Source organism: Alternaria hordeiaustralica, assembly GCF_023758085.1.
Source record: "Alternaria hordeiaustralica strain BMP 2776 chromosome Unknown scaffold_1, whole genome shotgun sequence".
In the NCBI taxonomy this organism is placed as follows: Eukaryota; Fungi; Ascomycota; class Dothideomycetes; order Pleosporales; family Pleosporaceae; genus Alternaria; species Alternaria hordeiaustralica.
The window spans coordinates 4170775-4193235 of record NW_026056773.1 but is presented as its reverse complement, the minus strand read 5'-3'; the positions used below and the strand labels follow the sequence as shown (position 1 = coordinate 4193235).

Sequence of the window (22461 nt, the reverse complement as noted above, 5' to 3'; positions counted from 1 at the left end):
TGAGGAGAGTTGTTCCGGGGGTGACTACTTGGCTGTATTCCTGGGTAGAATCATGATATTCGAGACGATCGAGTTTTAGAGATCAAGATCGCAGCACAGAAAACAACTGCATTGCGCGTTGTGCATTTACTTCAGCATCTATATGTTCACGAAAGCAATGCACCACTTCATTCCAGCCTCGTCTTCGGCCCTTCACCTTAGCCACTGGGAATTTACCAAAAAGTCTACATATTAGTACCGGTTCTAACCACGTTTGAACCTAGTGCTAGCGTAAGCTGCACTGTCCATCTTTGTCTCCCAGCCCTGTACCTACTGCCATCGCGTCGTCGATCGAGATACCAGCCTCAAAGGCTCAAATGAAACCGGCGATTTGGTTCGGAACTTTGGTTCACATCGCAATTTGGCATTCCCGCATCACGTATGTCACGATGACCGACCGGCAGTTACCTTGACTACCGCGCCGTGAGATCAGCGGCGGTATGCCAGCTTGAAACATGGACAGCTCAGCTCGAACCTTCCATGGACGTACCTAATGTACTCGTGTTTCTCCTGTCAAACGTCCTCTAGCTAGCCGCGCAATCTGTACTGCGGTCTACTTTATGAGAGCAGGAATACGGAACCAGCTAGCCTGTGTGAAGTTAGCATCGCGGTTCAATCGCGGCTTTACAACTGAGGGAATGAGGGAGGAACCACTGTTAATACAAAACGGACGCGCACTAGACCTCGGGTTATTACTCATGCGATACGTACGTGCGCAGCAGCAGCCCCCATAGCTTCTGGACCGGAGTGATAGGTGATATATATACACCTGCTTTCCGTTGCGCAAGGCTGGATATCTTCGGATTTTTGAATGACCACTACACGTTCGTTAAAACGACCAACATGAAACTCTTCGCCCCTGTTATCCTTGCTCTCGCCGCCGCATCCGAAGCCGCGTTTTGTAACGGTGGATGGGGTTTACCGGGTGGTTCTACGTGTCCTGGTGCCTACGTAAGTTCACGTCCTAATCCACTTCTAATTCCCGCCTCTCCCTTCCCCCAAAAAGTCATACCCTTTAATGACAATTACTAACGTTTTCCCAGCCAAACTCCTTCTGCGTAAGTCCCCAACCCCAACAACAACACCAACAACAACGCAAAGAAACAAGTTCCAACCTCTAACATGACATATGTGTAGTGCCAGAGTCCTGGAGCGCCGAGCAGGAACTTTCCTACGTTTAGGAATTGCGTTTACCCTGGTAGTGGGGGGAGGCCGAGTCTGAATGGGTGTGGTGCTGGTGGTGTAAGTGGTTCAAATCTGTGTGTGAAGGGGATAATGAGGCTAATGTTTTGGGTGTGGACAGATCATCAGCTGCGTAAGTTGTGGAGGGAGGGTTGAGAGTGATGGTGTGCTAATGATTGTAGTGCGGTTGATTTCGTCGCGAAGTACCGTTGCTCGATGTGGTGGATCACCGGACCGTAATCGCTGTTGCCGGAATGGGAATGGACATGCTTGGGCAGCAATACCTTTAGACGTTAGACCACCTTACTTAATTAATAGATTGCGCTTCGTCAGTTCATTGCGATATGAATGCGTTCACTCCTTCGGTAGAGTGAAGTCGTGCTTGCGAAAACGACGTGAGCTGACGCAGCAGCGAAGTCACTTGGAATAAGCCGACATCTTCTCCCAAACCATTTCGCGAGCGGACCATGTCTCTGCCATCGATAATACGATCTGATCTCGCAGCGGCGAACTCCGACTTCAGTGGGTATAAATACCCTCTATTTCAATACCTCACTCTTCTTTCCTATAATTCCGACTTCCTGTCTCTTCTACCAAAAGGCGACGCCCCAAGCACCGATGTCCTTTCCGCTCTTTTCGAAACGGACAAACGAAGAATGGATGTCGTCTTTTGCAAATTCCTAACACTACATCGATGTATGCTCCAAAAAGATCGAAATTGACCTGATGACAACGTCTGTCTTCTTGTCTTCTGTCATGCCGACTAGCTTGATGTTCAGTGGGTATAAAAACCACTCATCCCGGCTCCTCACTTCTCTTTCCTACACATCAAACTTCCTGTCTTCAAACTCAAAAACCATGAAGAAGAGGCTGTATGTCTGCTCTGTTTTTTCAAAACAAAAGAGTTAAGGACATATGTCGTCTTTTCTAAAATCTGAGCCCGAGTTCAATGTAAAAATCCAAAACCAACCGAATGGCATGCGTGGTTATGTGTGCGTCCAAAAGCACATCGCAAGCAATTAATGCAACAAAACCTACCTTCTCCTTCCAAAGTAGGTCTTTGCTGGTGACCTCACCGCCTTTCCTCCTATTGACTAGCTCGATCATTGGTAGATATAAAACACTCTCATCGGGCTGTTCACTCCTCTTCCCTCTACTTCCAAACTCATAGCCTCGAAACCAAAAACCATGGTGCTGCTTGACATGACTGTGCTTTTCTCTCGAAAGCAACAGTAGTGGTTGACATGTCGTATCATGTCAGCACCGGAGTCGATATCGACCAAGCACGAAAAAGATTGTCAACACATCACATGCCTGGGCGTCCTTCCAAAACAACGAAAACCTGTGACCATGTGCCAAGCTCTGTGTTCTCTCTTAACAGTAATTCCATTACATTTACACTACTTCTAAACCACGAACGCGATCCAAAATCCAATTACCCTTCTACCAATCCTATCATACACATCCCATACCCCCACGTCCAACTCTTCCCTCCCACTCCACCTACTTCGAACAAACCTGTCCCTTAGCCGCAGCAAGGTTCTTCTGATTCTGCATCGTCCCATCCATAACCTCCTGAACCAACATAGCAATAACCGGCGCATCCGCACCCGTCCCCTTCAAGCCCTGCACCTGACCAATCTCCTTGGTCTGGGCCCCAGCAACGATAGCCAGACCATCAGCGGCGGGCGACTTGATCTGCGCGGCGAGCTTCTGGTTGTTGGCGCGGATGTCGACGCCTCGCTTTTGGATGGAGAGGACGGATTGCTGGGTCGTGTTGAAGCCGGCGGTGCCGGCTTGGAGCTTGAGGGCGTAGACGCTGGGTGGGGGTTAGTTGTGGGTATGGAGAAGAGGGGGAGGTGATGGCGTACCCTTTGAGCTCGGCGGCTTGGATGTCGAGGTTGGCTTGGATGCCCTTTGTGAGCTTGGATTGGATGTCGGCGCAGTTGCCGCCAGCGCCCTGGCCAGCTTGGGGAGCTTGACCAGCTTGAGGAGCTTGACCAGCTTGGGGAGCTTGACCGGCTTGAGGAGCTTGGCCAGCTTGAGGCGCTTGAGCAGGACGAGGTGCCTGCGGTGCCTGCGGTGCCTGAGGAGCTTGAGGTGCCTGAGGCGCTTGCTGAGGTGCCGGTGCAGCGAGAGCGGCACCAAGGAGGCAGAGGATGGCGAAGGTCTTCATGTTGACGTATGTATAAACCGAAAGAGGCAATATAAAATATTAGAATAAAGATGAAGGATGTTGAAAGAGTGTAAATAAACTAAAGGCAAGCTCACACCAGGTGAGTAGGAAGCGATCGTAAGAAGTAGGCGAAGTATGAGAGAGATGATTTGGAATGAATACTTTTCATCCTTCGACATCCCATCCCTCTCTTATACCTGCATCTCACCTCTCCCGTTCCTCTCCAACACCACCCGCCCGACGCGTCGGCACGTCAGCAAACTCGGACCGACACAACTCTCACCACCTCGCCACGCAACGCTCTCACAACATGCACCTCAGCACCACCACCCTTCAACCTTATTACCTACCTCTACCTACCGACCGGAAACGGGCCTACAAAACGTCTCTACATCTCCAGGAAGATGTTCATGCGGAGTCTCCAGCTCTGTCGTCGGATTCGCGCGGTCAGAAAAAATTGGAGACGGCCGTGAGACGGGAAACGGGGGAGTCAGCGTCGCAGATCTGGAGTGGAAACAAATCGGGCCGTGGTGGGCCGGTGGATGCGGTGCGCGAGGCTTGTGAAAGCTTGTCAGATGGCTGAGCGAAACGTTCGAGAAGGTGTTCGAGACGTGTTCGTGATGGGTTGACGTGTGCGGGATAGAGTTGGGGATGGTGAGGTGGAGTTTGAGGATGCGGGTGGGCGGCGAGGATGGGGCTAGGCTGCATTGGGTTGGCGCGGGGTTTGGGGGACGCTTACTTCGAGGCTGCTGCGTCTTGTTCTGCATCACTACAACACTTGAGCGCTCTTTAAAAACCATCAAAATTTAGATATGCACGACTCATGGTTGGGCCGGTTGACCTGAAGTTACTGCTACCTTCCACACGCGCATATCCTCTTCTCGCAAAACCATCATCGAACAGCCCATGGCGCTGCTGAGCTGCGTATCCCACACCACTCTGCATCGACCCAACTATCCAAACATCATGAGCGAGTTGTCATATCCAGTTTCTGTCTTCCGGCCAACACTTCCCGCTTGCGCACGGCATGCACTCTAACCATCTCCATGACGCTAGTGCCGCGAGAACTCTATAAAGCCGTCCTTCCATACTGCCCTCTACTTCTTTCTTACACCACATCTTCATGTTTATTCTCAAAATGACGAACCAAAAGCGGCGTGCCTGACTCGCCATGTGGAGACTTCTTCTTCTTCTTCTTCTTCTTTCTTAGAAAGTCAATTGATGACCTCATGAGAAGTCGCGTCCGACCCATTTTGCATTCTGAAATTGGCCAGGAGACAATCGGATGAGCGCGCCCGCGGACTCTGAAGATCATAGAGCAACAAAACACAGCGAAGAGATCTGGGATGACGATTGTGTCTCTTTCTCCAAAAAATACTATCGTTTCCGAACATGAGAAGGCTCGCCTGATGGCATTGCACACTAAAACCATGAGAGCGCATTCGAATGAGCGCGCTTGTGTACTCTGAGAAGCGCATGAAACCCAGAAAGCGACTTAAACTTCAAGCATGGTGACTAGTCTTTTTCTCTTCTCCAAAACTGCAAGGCTTCCTTAGCATGAGAAACCTCACCCGATCGACATTGCACACCAAAACCGAGGCATCAAGGTCGTATGAGTGCGCTCGCGGATTTTGAAAAGCTTAGAGAAATCAGAAAAAGTATCCGCACTCCAGAATGGCGACTCCCTCTTCTCCTTTCTCCAAAACTGTGCAAACCGGTTGGAATGAGAAGGCTCTTGCAACAGACATTGCACACTAAAATCGGACATGAAGGTGATTATGGGTGCGCTTGCGGACTCTGAGACTTCTTGATTATGTCTGTATGTGGTCTCTGCCTCTTTCCTTCCTTCTAGAGTTCATCTCACCAAAACCAACATTTGGCACCGAAATGTCTGTGCAGCAGCCCGTGCCACCAAAAGTCACTCCATAGTATCTAATGTGCAAAGCAGAAACGGTTCGAACTCATGTCTGAAAGACCCCAGGCGACTCTAAAATGTCAAGAAAACCATTCTTTGACGAGACATGTGTCGTTTTCTCCTCTTTGCTTCAACTACAAGAGATGACTTGGCATGGAGAGTGTTGCCACTAGTGTGGGTGGATATATAAACCCCCTCTTGCTTCCTCTTCTTCTTGGTATCTTCTACACAACTGTGTATTCAAAATACCAAAAAGGGTCAACATATACCTCATGGCATCGCTGTCTTCTCCAAAATCGACATTTTCATGGGCAATGTTTCTGCCTCTCTTCCTCCTTCGGTCTCTTTGTACCTCCCAATACTTGAGTATTCAAAATACCAAAAGCAGGCCCAACTCGTTCTATGACTGCGTCGTCTTCTCCAATAAGGGAAACCCGTAGCCTTAAGAAACATGTCTGCCTCTCTTCCCCTCCCACCTTTCAACATCTTCGCCATACTTGAGTATTCAAACTACTAAAGACGCTCAATACCTATCGAATGGCTGCGCCGTCTTCTCCCAAAAATCTAGAGGACTGTGGCTCATGAGTCTGCCTTCTTTCCTCTTCTTCGACGAAACATCAAAAACACCCGCATTACGTTTGCATGAGGAGAACTTCCTTCTCCGGCGATATATCAAATACTCCTGAAACTAGAACATGGGGAGTTCCAGCTCCTCCGAGCTGCAGCATACAACACAAAAAAGCGAATCTCGTCAAATACATGTGTCTGTGCTCAGCATATACCACAAAATACCAAAAATGAACCACCCAACTCTCATGTGTGCTTCCAAAACCAACGCGCCTTTAACAACATGTCGCTTTCTGCGGTCGTCTCCGCCTCTTCATCCTCGAAAGCTCGTCTTCAAGTAGGCACATGGCTCGCGCTGCCGTGACGATAGCAGACTATAAGAGACCCTGCAAGTCCAGTATTGTTATTCCCTCGTTCAAACCACTGGGATCGCAGATGTGATCAAAAAAAATGGATCTCACGTTGATGACCCTGATGGTGGTGTGTAAAATCCTTCTACGAGCTACGAATGTTCTGTACGACCTAGGACAAATTCATAGACTTGATGCGAAGTGAAGTGATGATAACCATCATCATCATTCAGATAGTGACGACACAGCAACTCAGACAGTACGACATAATAGAATCACATCATACATCAATCACAAATCACCATCTGAACAACATTGCAATTATACTTTTTATTATCAAGCGCATACTAAGCTACGTGAGACGCCATCCATCCATCCCAATTCCGAAGGAATAAGAAAAACTACAAGACCCTCCTCAAGCCTACAAGGAGGTCGCAGAGGGGATATCGTCGTGATGCTAATGTTACAGGTTTCCATTTTCCGCCTATCCGTACGCAGATCGTAAGGTCGTGAAGTGATGCGTATGGCAGTCACATCGAGAGAAGATGTGACTGAACGCTACTTGTCGCTTGTTGTGGGGTGCTTACAACTCCTGCTTAGCAGAGCTGGCGCTAGCGGCGGCGGCATCGTATCCACTCTGAGCAGACTTGGAGGCAACCGAAGAGGCGCTGGAGGCGGAGGAGGAGGCAGCGGCGTTAGCGCTGGCAGCGGACTTGGAGATGGAAGATGAGGAGGAGGACGCGGCCTTGCCAGCAGCGCCGCTGAGGGAGCTGGCGCTGGAAGCGGCGCGGACGGAAGCAGAGCTGGCGCTGGATCCAGCAGCGTCGGTAGCGGAGGTAACGCTGGCCTGAGCGAGACCAATCTGCTGCTTGATCAAGTCGGTGTAGTAGGCGAAGCCACCGGTGGCAGCAGCGTACTGTTGGCCGACGTTGGAGGTAGCAGCACCGTAAGCGGAAGCACCAGAGGCAGAGACGGAGCCAGCAGATGCAGAGGCGCTGTCACCGTAAAGGCGGGCACGGTGCTTGCGGGCGAGAGCGATGAGCTCGTTGCGCTTGGAGCCCTGGGGAACCTTGATACCGTTCTTGTCAGCCCACTCCTTGATCTGGCTGTCAGACCAGGAGTCGAGAAGGGCGTCGCTGAGGCTTTGCTGGGCGTTGGCAGCAGCGGAAGAGACGGAAGCGTAGGCGCTCTGGGACTGCTGGCTGGCAAGACGAGACTGGCGGCGGAGAGCAGCGATCATCGAGTCGCGGGTGTTGGGCTGGGGGACGTTGTAGCCGCGCTCATCGAACCAAGACTTGAGGTCAGAGTCAGACCAGGAGGCGTAGAGCCAGTCACCGGGGTAGTTGGCAGTCTCCTTGGCCTTCTCGGCTACGGACTGGTAGTTGTTACGGACGGCAGCGAGGAGAGAGTCACGCTGGCGGGGCTGGGGGACGGGAATGCCGTGCTTATCGGCGAAGGCCTTAAGCTGGGAGTCGGACCAACTGCATATTGTTAGTAGCTGTGCTGAGGGCAGGTTTCTTGTTACTCACGAGTCGAAGATCCAGTCCTTGACACTACCATAGGCCTGGTTCGCGGAGTCCTCGGTCTCGGTCCAGTACACCTTGACCTGCTCAGCGAGGCTCTTGGCGTCCTTCTCGGTGCCCTTCTTCGCCTGCTGGCCCTTGAGGGTGAGGTAGTTCTGAAGGGTCTGCGCATCCCAGCTGGTGTAGGGAGTGACAACCTTGTCGTTCCAGTTGGCCTTGACAGTCGACTGGAGGTTCTTGCGGTCCGAGGGGCTGGGGTGGGGAACGCCGTGGTCGCTGAGCCAGCGCTCAAGCTCGGTCTCGTGCCACTTGTCGTAGACTGCTTCCTGGCGTCAGTATACTGCTGCGTGGCGCTGTGGACAAATCAAAACAAACGGGAGGGGTTATGTACTATACGCACCGGCGCTTCCAAACCAGCTGTTGGCCGTTGCCGTGGCAGCAAGGGACACCACGAAGGTGGATGTAAGGGAGAACCTCATGATGTGTGGCTGCCGATGTGAGGATGTGCTTGATATCGATTAATGAAGCAAAGACGAGGGTTTGAAGGGTAGGCAAACTCGGCAGAGGGGTGAGGGCTAGAGGGTAGTGGTGGGCAGCGAGTTTATGAGGGGAGGGAACAGACAATGGCGGGTAGATTGTGTGCGTGCGAGTGACGTAGTGCTGCACGTATGGAGCTTGGGCAAACAAGATCCCCAACGCGCCTGCCTCGCAGAGCAGCCAATGAGGAGCTATGGCCACATGCAACCGCGTCTTTTGGCTGTGCGCAATTGTGAGATCGCCTTTCAGGAGCACGGTCTAGGCCCTGCATATGCTTGACGTTTTCGCAGTAAGAGAGCTCCGAGGCCTGTCACTCTTGTTTGAAAGGGCAGAGAGCATCATCGTGGCACAAGTCGTGCGAAATAGCGCCCCTCTGCCGGGCGTTGTGTCGCGATGGCATTTCAAAAAAATCCCATCACGTCGACAAATGCGGGGGCGATCCACACGCTAGCCCCCTACGTCATCCCCAAACATGCACAAAACTTATGAAGCCAAGCCTACTTTCAGCGCTCCGACGATGGATAGATAGCACAGGACGCGATATCTCTGGCTGCTTATGCTTGATGAATGTTGTACATTTCATGACACTTTTACGAGTCAATTCAGCTAATTGTACACCATGCTCATCTTGTCCGAACATTCACCCGCCCCTTGCTTATCCTCGTACGCCTTCGGAGCCGCTTCGTCCACCTTCGCCTGTAAATGTGTTAGCAACATGCCAATGCCCTTCGTCAAGCTATGACATACCTTTCCAGAAGCCGCCGGGGACTTTGTCCTTCTCTGCCTCTTCGTTGCTGACCTTCTCATGCGCCTGTTCCGCCCTGTTATCCATGTCCTTGTTGTGTTGCTTGACGTCCTCGCTCTGCTCTTCAGAAGCCGGCGGGTTTTCGTTGAGTATTTTGGGTTTCGCACCTTTGACTTCGTTGGGCGAGGGCTTGTTGTCTTGGCCCTGCTTAACGGCTGGCTCTTTGTTGTCCTTCATCTGGCGGGCCGATGTCGAGAACTCGCGCTTGCCGGAAGAGCTCTTAGGAGCCGGTGACTCGGATGTGGGCTTGGGAGAGTCATTCTGGCTGGCGTTGCTGTCCTTGTTCGGCGACGACGAAGATTTGCCCTGGGCGACCTTGGGAGGTGCGGGGCCGGGGTGCTCGAGGTTCTCGCTGGGGTTTGCGCCCTGCTTCTCGGGCTTCTCTCCAGCTGGGTTGCCCTTACCAGAGCCGTAATCTGAAGTCGCGAAACGAACTTGGACGCGGGCACGGGGAGCCGCCGAGAGGGCTGCGGGCCGTAGTGCTGCCGAGCGCAGCATTGACATGGGTCGTAGGAAGCTCATGATGTGAATTGGTGAGATGCAATTGAAACTGACAAAGATTCCTGTGTTGTGAGGTGTGTAGTTCAAAGTTGAGGTTGCCCGCCAAACGTAGGGTCTGGAGCTGCAATAAGTCCAAGGTCGTTGTTGACGTCATGGTTTCCTCAAGTGCTAAGCTTCCAGCCGCAACGCACGTCACAGGAGGCTCGCATAACCACATCTGCAGTGCCGCAGCGACGATCAGCTAGCCTCTCAAACACCAGCCATTCACATAATACTGCACTTCAGCCGCTGTTTAGTGTAGATAAGACCTTGTTTGTGGGACATTGGAGCCTGTTATGGTGACGGAGAGGCGCATTGCATCTCAAGCTTCTCTTTTGCAGTAGCCGAATACATGCCAATGGCTTGCGACAACACGGAGCGAGCAGCGAGCCATCACTACTGGAGCGACAATCGCCGGCATGTGCACAAAAGACTCGTAGTCCCAAGAATGGGCTATCCTACCACTGACAATAAACAACAATATGAATCTTCCTCTCTAGACCCGGATATTGACAATCTGTGATATCATCAGGGTTGTCTTTCTCATCAGCCTTCTTACATCCCACAGTCTTCCCTAATCCCATACTAGGACAATGGAGCACACCCGGATTAGTTCCGTCGCTCTGGTACTCGCAGTCCTCTTCCCCAAATAGAGGCATTGTGAAAGTGCCGTGCGGCCACGGTGGAGTTGATAGTGCAGAGGGATCCGACCATTGCCGCGAGACGTCGTTGAGTACGGGAACGCTGCAGCCGTCCGCCTGCATGTTCGGTTTGATCTCGAAGAAGGTCCAGTTGTTGTAGTCTTCGTCACTGCCTTTTGTGTTCCTGAAGATCACCGATAATGCCTTCGTTGGAGGCTCGGTTTGAGGTGGTGGCGGAGGTTGCGATGCAGGGGATGGCTTAGGCACTGCTGAAGGTGTTTTCGTCGTGCTAGGTTGGGCCGGTGCCCAAGTAAGAGACGGAGTTGCCGACGTCATGGAAGACTGTGACGATGGTGATGTGGCTATCGACGAGGGCGATGGGCTTGGGCTTGAGCTTCCGCCGGTTGAGTCGCTCAATGACGGCCTGATCGTTGTCTGGAAGGTGGACGGAGTAGGTACGGTCGAAGCTGGTGATGGGATGGGTGATACCGAGGATACCGACAAGCTGTTGCTAGGTCGAGCACAAGTGTCGCCATCTTGACGTTTCATCAAAGCCTCGTACTCTTTCCACTCTGCTTCGTCCGCATCCGTCACCTCTCTTCCTCTGAGTAAGCGCAGGTCTTTACCACTGGATGCGACGGACCGTTTCTTTGCCTGCACAACCTGATCTGGGAATGGCTGCCATGTGTCTCTATAACGGTAGGTGGGAGCATCCTCAAACCAAAGCTCTATCGCCGCAACTTGCTGCTGATTGCAACCGCCTTCTGCTGGTACGCGAGCGGCTGTCACGGGGTCATATTGAATGTAAAGCTTGCCTTTCGGGGTCAGATCATCCCGATTATTTTCCTCAGCCGGAGAGTAGGGTATGATTAGTGCGTCATTCCGTCCAAGGATGTTGTTTAACAGATTTTTGATCTTGTCTACTTCGTATGGATAGTTAATGTCGTCACTGGCCGGGTTGATAGCAAAATCTCTATACGGCGTAATGATGAACGCACGTACTTTGTTTTCTGCAATGTTTTCGAAGCCTTCGCCGGGCACAGTGAAAACTGTAAGGGGGTGGGAAAACTCCGGACTACCATTTCGGAGAACATCCAATACATCACTTTGGAAAAGCTGTGGCTGTTCCATGGAAGGTTTTTCCCAGATGTGGGTAAGAAACATGCGTTTTCGGGAGATGACCACGACGGATGTGCAACCCCATAGGTTGACCAGGTGCCAATCGTCCGCTGTATCTTCCAGTGGGAACGTCAGCCCAGTCGTTCCTCGGCCCTGTTCAAGAGAGCCGTAAGGGTTAAGACTGTTGTTGATCTGATCAAGGAGCCATGCCCCAACATCACCTAATAGAGTTAGTCGACGTCAGTGGAAGCTGAGTATTACATATGGGCGATGCATGGCAGTAGCTTCCGATAGCTTTAAGATGATACAACCAGCTATTAAACAAGCCACATACCGTTTTTTCCAGGCCCATACGGGCTCGAAAGACTTCGCTTCGAGATATGATTAGTAGGGTGACCGGTTTCCACTGGTGCAAGCCCTTCCGCACTCAACTGAGGCTTGCGCAAGTGCGATACAGCGATGGTCGAGGTTGATGAAGTAGCAATGCTTTCCAAAGCTGTGGGAAATTCGGTCGGTGCAGGCACGCTAGTCGCCAGTCTTCGCACCTTCCCACTACAGTTGTCGCAGTCGGGGGCGCATTTCTGTCGAGTAGCCGTTGTTGTGGACGTAACTGTGGATGAAGAAGTGGAACCAGTAACATCGCATTTGGTGATAGGTGCACCGCAGACTGTGGTGCAGACATCACCTTGCGCCCGCTTGTTTGGCCCTCCTTTGGTCGTAGTTGCAGTCGCTGTACATGCAATGTTGCAGTTGCTAACGGTCGTTAGAGTGCATGTAGAGGAGGAAGTCTGCGTAGGTTCTTCAGTCTCAGATGACTCGGAGGCTTCGTCTGGAATCACTTCGTTGAGAGCATCGAGCAACGGCTTGAGGTCATCTTGTAAGCCCTTGACAGTATCCACTGCGGCTGTCGTTCCGCCGATAACTGCATCCTTCACCTTGTTGGTAGTGTTGATGACACAGTTGACGAGCGAGAATGCTGTCTTGAACAACCCGCCGAGTAAATCGCGTTCACTGAGAACATCGTGCAATTCATGATCTCGTTCGCTTCTTCGGCGTTTTCCAGACCCACATGGCTCAACTCCGTCTGTTGGCTTTGGTAGCTTGGCCAGGAAGCCAACTGCGTCGGGTATGATATTGTCCAGCTCGTCTGTCACCTCGGCGACATGAGCGACAGGATCTTCTATCCAGTTTTGGAGAATAGGAAAAACGCCCAAGATGGCTACGGATAGATCCGACGCACTCGACTGGACTTCGGTTCCAGTGGGTACCAAGGTAGTAACTGGCAAAGGAGGAATGGTGATTCCGGGAGGAAGCACTGGACTATCTGATGTTGCGAGTATTGTTGAGGCAGTGTTGGACGCTGAACTGACTACAGTAGGCTGTACGGTTGAATAGAGGCTTGTCCCACCACTGGTTGTAACTCCCGTAGCGGAACTTGGTATAGTCGTTAGATTGCTAGCACTGGACACCGCTGGTGGAAATGTGGCGGTACTCGACGAGACTGGGGATGGAGTGTAAGACGAAGTGATAGACGAGACTGAAGGGGGGCCGGAAGGTTGGGAAGAGGTAGTAAGTCCTCCTGTTGAGGCCTTCGACAAAGATGCAATTGTGCTGGTATCCACGACGGTATCGTTCGTCTGCGTTGCCAAAGAGAGACTAGTGAAGGGAAGGCTCGAGGAAGCCGTCGTATGTGGTCCATTGAGTGGAGTGGAAGGTTTGACGATAGGGGTACTTGTGCTGTTGGCCGGCACCGGGAATGGGGCCTCACTCTGGAAGATCACGCTGCTGCTTCCGGTACCCGTACTGATCTGTGCCTCGATGAATGCCGAATGGGAGAAAAGTAAAGCAAATGCATTACCGCGGTGTAGGGGTTTCATGACGACGTAATGATACAGGAAGAATGGAACGATGGGGAGAGTACTTTGAAAGCTCCTAGAATCATGATCTTTGTTCAGCTTTATGTGTCATCTGGATGGTCAGCGTGCTTGCGCTTTCATCCACCTACAGTCCAATTTAGATAATCTTGCATACCCTCCATGTAGTGATTTTCTACATGTCCGAAGCTCTTGCAGAGGATTTTTGTTGATGTTCTAAACTCGGGACTAAGGACACGTATCCTGCCTTGCGTCTCGCTGTCCATTTCTGCGCCGCGCAGCAGCGGTGTTGCGAAGGAGCGATGTTGTCAGATCGGCTAGCGAATCCAAGCAAAGAAAGAGACGGATGTTTGGTCCCCGAAGAGGTTTTGGCCCGTGGCGTAGCGTCATACTCTGTCGAGACCAGACGCTGATGGCCATGGGGGCTGATTTGACGATGCAATTCACCATGTTTGTGACTTGTCTGACGTTGCTGTGCCAGCGGAATGCCAGGTGTACTTCGAATGCGAATCCACTAGATGGAGTGGTAGAGTTAGGAGAGGGAGATGTCGATGTTGAACAGAAGGAAGCGATTCGAAGGTGACGAGGATGAGTGCGACTACCACTTGCAGGCCGCACGGACGACCACGAGTCCGGCGCTAACCCCATGGCGACCCCAGATGGCCATCCATCGTTTTTAAGTAGTATCTGAAACACTACACCACATACGCCGCATGAAGACGGCAATCCTACGGGGGGCCAGTCAGATGTATTTATATCGCGATCGCGAATGAGCGAGCAATCGAAACTGTCGCTTGATCTCACCCCGCTTCGTTCCTCACCTGGGCACACTGTGCACCACCACCCGATTTCACCATGCCGCCGCATGCCGCACGTGCTATTACCAAGAACTCGGAAACCGACTCATACTACCCAGTCTTTCTGCAGTCGTGCGAGGATAATGACGCGGCCATTGCCTTAGAACTGGCACCGGATCGCGAGCTTGGGATGTTGACATATGGCCTCAACCGAGCTGTTGAGCGCGGACATCTCGCCTTAGCCAGCCAGCTGCTTGGAGTAGGTGCCAAATGGGATACGCGCACAGTGCATCTTGCATCCAGATCCCACGCAACGGTGAAGTGGTTGATAGAGTCTGGTTACGACGTCAATACCAGCGTAGCCCGCGGTGCTACTCTCCTCCTGTAAGTCTGCACGGCAACTGCAACTTCATCAATTAGCTTATTAGGAATAGATTCGTTGTTCAAGAAAACGACGAACCGAGCATTCGACTACTTCTTAAACTAGGAGCGAACCCCAACCTCGGGCCACCGAAGAAGATAACAGCGCCAGCGGTGAATATGCGTCCCATATCCAACTGTGGCCACACACTCAATAGCGCAGCCGTACACTGTAGCCCAGAGATATTCGCTCTATTGCTCGCTCATGGTGCTGTGCTATCCAACTCTACACCGCTCCACCGTGCAGCGGGTAGTATAAGCGACAACAGAATTTCAATGCTTGAGTATCTCGTCGGAGAGCTAGGCCTCGACATCCACGGTATGGACAGTGGACCACCTATACCAGACGAGTGTTGCGGACGTGAAGGCACATCACTACACTGTGCTCTCCGCCGGAAGCGATACGAGACGGCTAAATGGCTATTGGAGCATGGTGCCGACCCCGACAAAGGCGACTCGTTCGGGACGCCAGCAAGAGCATTGATGAGGCGCCTCCCTGATGACAACGAGCTTGTGGTTCTGCTTCGGGAGCATCGAAAGAACACCAAGGCTATCGCGCACTTCTGAGGAACAAGTTGGACTGCTGGAGTCAGATGTATGTGTCATTGAGTCAATGAGACTGTACCATCAGCAATGTAGCTTTTGCAGAACTCTACCAGAAAACTTACTTATACCCAGCTCACCAAAGGTACACTGCTACACACGCTTAACACGTTTCCTACTACCCTCCAACAATTCATGCTTCTCCTTTCCACCATCTCCTTCACCGTACTCCTCAAACTTCCTCTTAACCCCCCTCAAAACCAAACACCTCACCTCAGGCGCCACACCCCCACCCCCACCCACCATCACCCCCCTTCTCCAAGCCCTCTCAAACCTCCACCCCTCTCTAAACACCACCACCCCCTCCCCTTCATTCCCCCTCCCACTAGGCCACCCCTCCTTCTCCCACCTCTCACTCGGCACCTCACACCCCTCCCTCAGCCCCCGTACCACCCTCTCCCACCTTGCAACCGTAGCCGCATAAACCGCCGTACCCCTAGTTGTCATATCGCCAACAATCTCCCTATACTTCGCCTTATCAGCAACCAACCGCCTCACCCACCCCCTATCCGCTTCCACCGCGCCGTAAAACGCACAGCTGGAAGTATAGGGACGGAGAAGGGGGCATGTGGGACCGCAGCGGCCGCGCGTAGAGATGGGTGTGCAGGTAATGCAGTAGGCGCCGAGGGTGCGGTAGAGGTTGTGCATGTGTGTGCGGGTTATGAGGGAGTGTTTTATGATGGTGAGGGAGTGGTGGAGAGCGGAGATGCGGAGCAGCATTTGGGGTGTTGCGCGGGGTTGGCGCTTTGGCTTGGGTGGGGAGGAAGAGGGGAGGAGGAGGTCGAGCCATGATGCTTGGGTTCCTGTTGGTAGGGCGACTAGGGCGCGTGGCATGGCTGTGTCTATGGGTGGTGAGCTATTGCTCTATCTGAAGAGGAGTAGATAGTAGGGTATTAGTGATCTATTAATATGAGGTCTAGATAGTAGTATGCGTTACAACTGGGAGTATGCTGATGCAGAGTGAAGGTATGGGGCAGAGACACAATACATTGTGTTAGTACCACAATGGCTTACTTCGAGAAGAGAACAGTCTCACCCAGCTGTTGCGAGAGTAATGTGGAAAAATGAGGTGAAGATGTACATTGTAGCAAGCGATTGCGTTGTGAAGTTGCGTTTGGATTCAAGCACGTGTCGATGTACAGCGTATTGCTCATCTTGAAGGCATGTGTTCGGCTGTCGGCGAGATGGTGTTTGCCATAGCCAGATGATTGAGCTTTGATGTTCGATCTTCTTCTACACAACTACAACAGTGCGGTAGGAATTCTCTTCTCTCCTAGTATCTGATCGAAGGTCGTCGGAACACGGCGTTGCTCTCTCCCCACCTTCTGATTTTCCATGCTTTCCTCTCGCTCCTCCCCGGTCGCTTCATGGCTTGAGTATGTCTGAACAGGTATCTGCTGTTGAGACGGATCGGTCGGCTCCCGTACGTGCTGGTCTGTCCCTAGGGACGGTGATGTGTGGTGTCCCATCTCTGGACACGCCACCGGGCTGAGCGGAACATCTTCGAAATCAGGCGAGTCGGAGAGCTTGCCGATATTAAACAAGAGCTCACCGGGTGTTTCATCGAAGCTAAAGCGGCGTAAAATGGGAGGCGTACTCGCAGTGATTCGTATAACTGGAACGTTGGAAGAAGTCTTCGCGCGGACATGGGTGCTCTGCATCGTACTGTCGTGTCTCTCAGTCTCGGTCCTTCTCTCTTTCGTGCTGTTGCGCTTCACAGCAGCTTTGCGACTCAGTCTCACGGGGTTACTGCGAGGGCCAAGAACAGCGTCATGGTCGTTAACGCTGTCGAGTGGGGCATCCATAATGATGTACGGGGTTCTCTCGATGCTATAACCCTCATGTGTTCTTTCCAGCCGTGCAGGCGCACTTCGGTGCTTTCCAGTTTCCGTATGTGAAGACCCTTTTTGTTGACTGCCCGAGCTTGACGGTAGACGGGTGATGCGCTGCTCATACCCATTGTCGTTCACGAACCGATCATATCGCACTTCAATATCGCGGTCACTACTCCATTTCAGAAAATCTTCAAACGGCATCACGACCTTCTGAAGTGGTGTTTCTCTCAATGCCATGTCGATTTGATGTGGGTGTTAGTCGACGGTAGTAGCGGGAATATATCGAATTACTCCGTACGGTCGCCTTGCTCTTCAAATCCTCACGTTGTTTGCATACGAGAAACATCGTGAAGATATGGTGTGTTCTCCAGAAGTTTGCGCAACATCGCGAACAGTGTGTGATTTCCGAGATTCGTCGCGCATCTTCGAGAGTCGTGTAAAGGACTTATGCGAGGTCCTTAGTGTTCATGATAGGTATTCCGTGAGGTCCAAGGTGAGAGCAAACGGTATCGCGTCTTTCAAGCTTCTTTCTCCTCTCGCATCCTCCTAACCTCCGCTTCCACCCCCTCAACACTTATCGGCACCTTCCCTCCCTCCCACCTCTCCCTCTCACTCCTCACCCACCCCTCCAAACTCAATAGTCCCACGCACAGGAAACCCAGTACCTCTCTATCCGTATCAAACACCTCCCACCACTCACACTCGGGCATCTTAATCCCCGTCTCCCTCGCCGCAAGATAAATCCCCGCCGTCGCCAACTCATGCGGCTGGTGCGTCAGGTAAAGGCACTGCGGACTCAAGAGCGCGGTATTGAGATGCGCGATTGCGCGTTTCGCGAGTTCGGAGGCGCGTGGGTGGCTGAAGATGTCGAGGGCTTGCATGTATGTAATGCATAGTGTGTAGGGGAGTTGGACGTGCGTGTTGAAGCCGAGGGTACGCAGGATGCGTTGTTCGGTTGTAAACAGCGTTGCGCGGCGGCGCTCGTATGTGCCCTCGCTGACGTAGTATCCCTTTGCGTCTTCGCCCGTTCGCTTCAAATCCTCGCTATCGAAGTACGTCACCGGCAGCGAATCGAGATACGCGTATACGTTCACAAGACTGCGCGCAGACTTTGGGTACGCAGAGAGCTTCGTGGTAAGGTACAGCGACGCGGCTGAGACTTGCTCCGCGCCGAATTCAGCGAGACTGCCGCCTTCGGGGCCGAGCCAGAAACGCATGAAGATTACGATGGCTTGCGCGATTACTTCTTGTGGGAGGCGGAGGAGTATGCCGGCGGCTTGCGTGAGGCGCGCGCCCGCGAAGCGGATGGAGTCTTCGAGCGTGGGTGGGATGCCATCGAGTTGCGAGCCGGAGGTTTCGAGCTGGGCGACGGTTGCCAATGGGTTTGCGAGGGGTGAGGGTTGCATTTTGGAAGAGTTGGAGTGGGGTGGGAACGAGCGCGACGGCGTTGTGGTGGTGTGGGAGCTCTTGCGCGGAAAGATGTTGGGGTGATGCTGTGGAGCTGGTGGACTTGCGATGGGTGCGCCTCGGTACACTAACCGTCATCCTTCTTAGTCAACGACATTAACTCCACACACGGCAGAGAAATGTTACGAAGTTCCATTTTCCAATCCTGTTCGATCGAAGCTCTTGGAGAAGTACAATTCGCCGCGATATATTTGTTGCAGTGTAGCAGACTTCCATCAAGAAACCGTCTCCTTAGCTCAATTGGGAGAGCGCCAGACTGAAGTCATCAGTCACTAAATCTGGAGGTATCGTGTTCGATCCACGAAGGGGACAATCACCGTGCTTGAGCCTGCTCAAGACTATTCGAACCATTCTTTTTGCCATTTCTGTCATTCTTTTGCACTTTCCAACGGGCTTCACCGCTCAGTAGACGATCAGGGTACAGGGTTGAAGGGGGGCTGGGAAGAGTAGGTCCGTTACCCCTCTCTGCTCAGTGCCTCATTTTTTTTTGTACATATCAAGCGAGAGGACAAGCGAATGTGACAGCCATTGCGCTGGTGCCACGTACGATGCATACGCCTCACGATGACGAGGTGGATCTCAGGATCTCCTTTGGCTTACTTGCTCGGGGAGGTGGTTACGATTAGGATGGGGAGTTGAGGGGCGATGGCGTAGGCACTCCAATCGAGGAAGAAGATGGATACTCGCTATGTTTCCTAACCTGCACGTTTGACCCTAGTGTAGGCTGCAGAACTTCTCAGTCACTTCTTGGTGTGAGGCGTAGATTTAGGTAGCCTCATGGTTGTCTTGGCTCCGCACACATAGTTGGGCTGATATTCAAACACGATGTCTAAATTATCAAACATGTTTAGAAAGAATTTGATGGAAGTGTTTCAAATCACTGCGCTACAGTGGGCCTGTTATCACTCAACCGTACAGCCTTTGAAATAAGACTGGTGTAAACACTGTCAGATGATTTGTAGCAAAAGGATGACGTGGATAGCAATACCATTACTGTACTCTACGACAAACAACTTTTTGACCTTTCCCCAACTCCCGCTAAACTACATCACATTACATCGCCCATAGCAAGACAATCTCAAACACTTTTGAAGTTGAACAAAAAGGTGTACAATAGCATTAACACAATAAAATAACTGATTAAACGAGGGCGTAAAGGGTGGGTATCTTGCCGGCTAAATGCTATCCAAAAACCGCTAATCAACACGACTAATACACACAAAAGAAAAAGAACCTTTCGCGGTATTTCGCCCGCGAAAGATAAAAAGGAGGGAGAAGGGTAACTCTAAACATTCCCAAAGCTCAAAATGACCAACCCAATAACCGAGAGAGAGAGAAAAACAATCCGATGTATAAATCCCAAAAACGCAAAGCCCAGAAAATAGATGCTGAGTGAAGAAGAGGAAGCGTGACGACTAAGAAGGAGATGTAAAACCCAGATCGAAAGCAAAAAAACGCCGGTCGTTATGTGTGCAATAGAATGCGATATGATCTAGTCGATACCAATCATGGTACCATCGCACCTCCAGTCATCCACCTCGACATCCCGGGCAGCTGTGTTGGTAGCTTCGGGGTCGATTTGGACGTGAGTGAGCCAGGTGCCCACACGGTTCTGGCCGACCTTGCGGCCGTCACGAGAGAGACCGGCCATAGTGGATGAGGTGACGACAGGTGTGGATGCGGGTCGGACGCGAGGGGCGGCAACGGGGGCAGGGGCGGGCGCAGCACGGCGTGTGCTGCTGCTGGTAAAGAAGGCGCCACGTGGGGTTGACGTGCGTGGAGTGGATGTGCGGGCTGCGGTGCGCGCAACAGAGGCGGGCATGGAGCGGATGGCGTACGAGTCGTTCATGTGGTGGCCACCTGCGTTGCCGACGCCGTACATTTGCACCTCGGGCTCGGTGCGGCGGATGGAAGAGACGGTGGGCGTGGGGTTGAGGTGCAGTGAGTCGCGGAGGTGAGCGGACAGGCGGCGGGATTCGGGTCGGGGGAGGTCGCGTTCGCTGCGGTTGCGTGGGGTGCGGACACTGGGTCGGCGGGCAAGGGGTGGCGAGGGCTCGTCGGGGATTTCGATGACTTCAACATCGGCGTAGCGGGCTTGTTGCGGGTAGGGGACGCGCATGTCGTTGAGCTGGTCGCCGTCGGGGATGTGTTGGTAGTTGAACCAGGGGCAGCTGCAGGTCTTCCATGGGGCGGCGCAGACCATGCAGAATTGTGCTGTGCAGCGGCTGGGATGTTGTTAGATAGTGTTGTGTGAGTGTGATATAATGAACGTACCAGGTCATGTGATTGCAACCTTCCTTCAGCTCGACTACAGCCTTGCAGCTGTAGCATCGCTGCCAGCCCTTCTCCTTGGCCATCTCTACCAGGCGGTTGGTCTCCTCATCCTTGGGGCATTCGCGCTTCGTGTGGAACTTGCTGTTGCAGAGTACGCAGACCTTGGTGTTGCACGTGCTGCAGCGTGCATACTTGCGTCCGTATGTCGGGTCCATCTTGATCTTGGAAGGTTTGATCCACTGGCCGCACCCTTTCGTGGGGCAGTATAGGCGGTTGGCAGTCGTGTACTCTTGGAACTTCCGGTTCCATTGGACCTTGAACTTGTCATCGAAGAGACGGTCGGCATACTTCAATGGGATGTGCTCTGAGGTGCAGCATCGTGGTGGCATGTGAGCAGGGTCCTTTACGGAAAGGGTGAATTGGCGCTTGAGGCACGAGTAGCACATGCGATGGCCACATGCGAGCTTGACGGTCTTGGTGATGGGTAGGTCATCGTTCATGCACACGAGACAGTCGACCCTAATCGAGGTTAGCTTTGTAGGGGTAACGTGACGGGGATACTAACGTTTTCTCTTCAGCCTTGCGCGAAGGCGTTCGCGAAACTGGAGGCGCCGCCTTGGAGAAGAAGCTTGACAAGATGCCCCCGGTGCTGCGACGGGCAGCATCCTTGACCGACTGCGTCCTGGTGAGTGGCGTTGGGGGAGGCGACTTGACAGTGTTGCTGCGTCGTACTGTCGGCCTGGGCTCTCGTTCTCTGGCCGAAGTATGTGCTTTTGGCTCGCGTGTAGATGAATTCCTGGCCCTCATTAGCTGAGCTACGTGTACAAGTGGAGACGGGACTAACCTGGTCAATGGCGGAACTTCGACCCTGCGGACTGACGCAGACCCAGAACCTGAATGCGGAGTGTAGGCAGTCCTGCTAGAAGAGCCGCCTTCCTCGCTTCGCTTGCGCCCAGATGCTCGTCGCACAGGGACTTCCTCAACGTGACCCATAGACTTGGGGCGGCCAAAGACGAAGTCGTCGTGGTCATCAGGTATCACTGCTCTCTTGGGCTTCCGCGTGCTGTCCCGTCGCACTTCCTTCTCACGGCTGCTCCGTGGCTTTTCCTTGGCCGGTGTGCGTTTGCTGTCTGATACCACGCGATCGCGGTCGCGCCTCTTCTCAGCCTCGTTGCGTGAGTAGTACGACTCTCTGCGCGCCCGGATGTCCTCAATGTCGACCTCGGCCTGTCTCCTTGCCTCCTCTGCCCGTCGGCGCTCTCTCCTTTCGCGTGTGGAAGCTGTGGGTTCGTCGTCGTGGTCGCGGGATTTGTGGCGGCGCCGGTGCCTCCGCTCTCGCTCGTCGAGATATTCGCCGTCGTCACGGTGTCGTGTGGCCCGGTCATCGCGTCCTCTCGCCATGCCCAGCCAGGGCATGCGGGCGGTATTTTATCTGCCTTCTGCCAGCCGCGCAGGTCACAGGCTCATTCACGCTCTCGCAAAACTTCAGGACGCTGTGCAGGCGACGCACAAAAGCGAACGGGTGTGTGGAGAGTTGCGGTGGGCGTGACGAGCGAACAGCAAGCACCTGCAGGCAGCCCAAGCCGGATCAGACCAAAGTCGGCCAGTCGCACGGGGCAAGCCGCCAGCGGTGTGCGCGCACTGGGTGCCTGTTGATCGAAAGCGTCGGCAGGGCTCTCGCTAAGGCTTTTAGTCGGCCCAGGGGCCGTCGTCAGGCGTCGATGCCAGCTGTCTCACACGCGCAGATGATGTCGTTTTTCCGCAGCAAACCTGCCATCGGAACCAGCGGGTGCACTG

The 22461-nt window shown here is 52.9% G+C and overlaps 8 protein-coding genes and 1 non-coding gene across 9 annotated transcripts; 2 read left to right on the top strand and 7 right to left on the bottom strand.

Annotated features, from left to right (window-relative positions):
- Positions 1–2724: 2724 nt before the first annotated feature.
- Positions 2725–3397, bottom strand: J4E84_001347 (uncharacterized protein; the record flags this gene model as incomplete). The annotated part of the gene is made up of 2 exons (XM_049383979.1): positions 2725–3040; positions 3093–3397. The coding sequence occupies 2 exons, from the start codon at positions 3395–3397 to the stop codon at positions 2725–2727; spliced, it is 621 nt and encodes a 206-aa protein (XP_049249497.1).
- Positions 3398–6812: 3415 nt separating this feature from the next.
- Positions 6813–8231, bottom strand: J4E84_001346 (uncharacterized protein; the record flags this gene model as incomplete). Its single annotated transcript, XM_049383978.1, has 3 exons — positions 6813–7710; positions 7759–8071; positions 8153–8231. 3 exons carry the CDS (start codon positions 8229–8231, stop codon positions 6813–6815), a joined length of 1290 nt encoding a protein of 429 aa, XP_049249496.1.
- A 713-nt stretch (positions 8232–8944) lies between these two features.
- On the bottom strand, positions 8945–9616 carry J4E84_001345 (uncharacterized protein; the record flags this gene model as incomplete). Its single annotated transcript, XM_049383977.1, has 2 exons — positions 8945–8985; positions 9037–9616. The coding sequence occupies 2 exons, from the start codon at positions 9614–9616 to the stop codon at positions 8945–8947; spliced, it is 621 nt and encodes a 206-aa protein (XP_049249495.1).
- Positions 9617–10092: 476 nt separating this feature from the next.
- On the bottom strand, positions 10093–13688 carry J4E84_001344 (uncharacterized protein; the record flags this gene model as incomplete). The annotated part of the gene is made up of 3 exons (XM_049383976.1): positions 10093–11615; positions 12080–12709; positions 13661–13688. The coding sequence occupies 3 exons, from the start codon at positions 13686–13688 to the stop codon at positions 10093–10095; spliced, it is 2181 nt and encodes a 726-aa protein (XP_049249494.1).
- A 435-nt stretch (positions 13689–14123) lies between these two features.
- J4E84_001343 (uncharacterized protein) lies at positions 14124–15052 on the top strand (the record flags this gene model as incomplete). The annotated part of the gene is made up of 2 exons (XM_049383975.1): positions 14124–14449; positions 14500–15052. 2 exons carry the CDS (start codon positions 14124–14126, stop codon positions 15050–15052), a joined length of 879 nt encoding a protein of 292 aa, XP_049249493.1.
- A 1277-nt stretch (positions 15053–16329) lies between these two features.
- J4E84_001342 (uncharacterized protein) lies at positions 16330–16893 on the bottom strand (the record flags this gene model as incomplete). Its single annotated transcript, XM_049383974.1, has 1 exon — positions 16330–16893. One exon carries the CDS (start codon positions 16891–16893, stop codon positions 16330–16332), a length of 564 nt encoding a protein of 187 aa, XP_049249492.1.
- A 548-nt stretch (positions 16894–17441) lies between these two features.
- On the bottom strand, positions 17442–18329 carry J4E84_001341 (uncharacterized protein; the record flags this gene model as incomplete). The annotated part of the gene is made up of 1 exon (XM_049383973.1): positions 17442–18329. One exon carries the CDS (start codon positions 18327–18329, stop codon positions 17442–17444), a length of 888 nt encoding a protein of 295 aa, XP_049249491.1.
- Positions 18330–18615: 286 nt separating this feature from the next.
- J4E84_001340 lies at positions 18616–18702 on the top strand. The gene has a single exon. It is a non-coding gene; the product is annotated as a tRNA-Phe (tRNA).
- A 1180-nt stretch (positions 18703–19882) lies between these two features.
- Positions 19883–22080, bottom strand: J4E84_001339 (uncharacterized protein; the record flags this gene model as incomplete). The annotated part of the gene is made up of 5 exons (XM_049383972.1): positions 19883–20615; positions 20665–20805; positions 20857–21183; positions 21230–21460; positions 21509–22080. 5 exons carry the CDS (start codon positions 22078–22080, stop codon positions 19883–19885), a joined length of 2004 nt encoding a protein of 667 aa, XP_049249490.1.
- Positions 22081–22461: the final 381 nt, after the last annotated feature.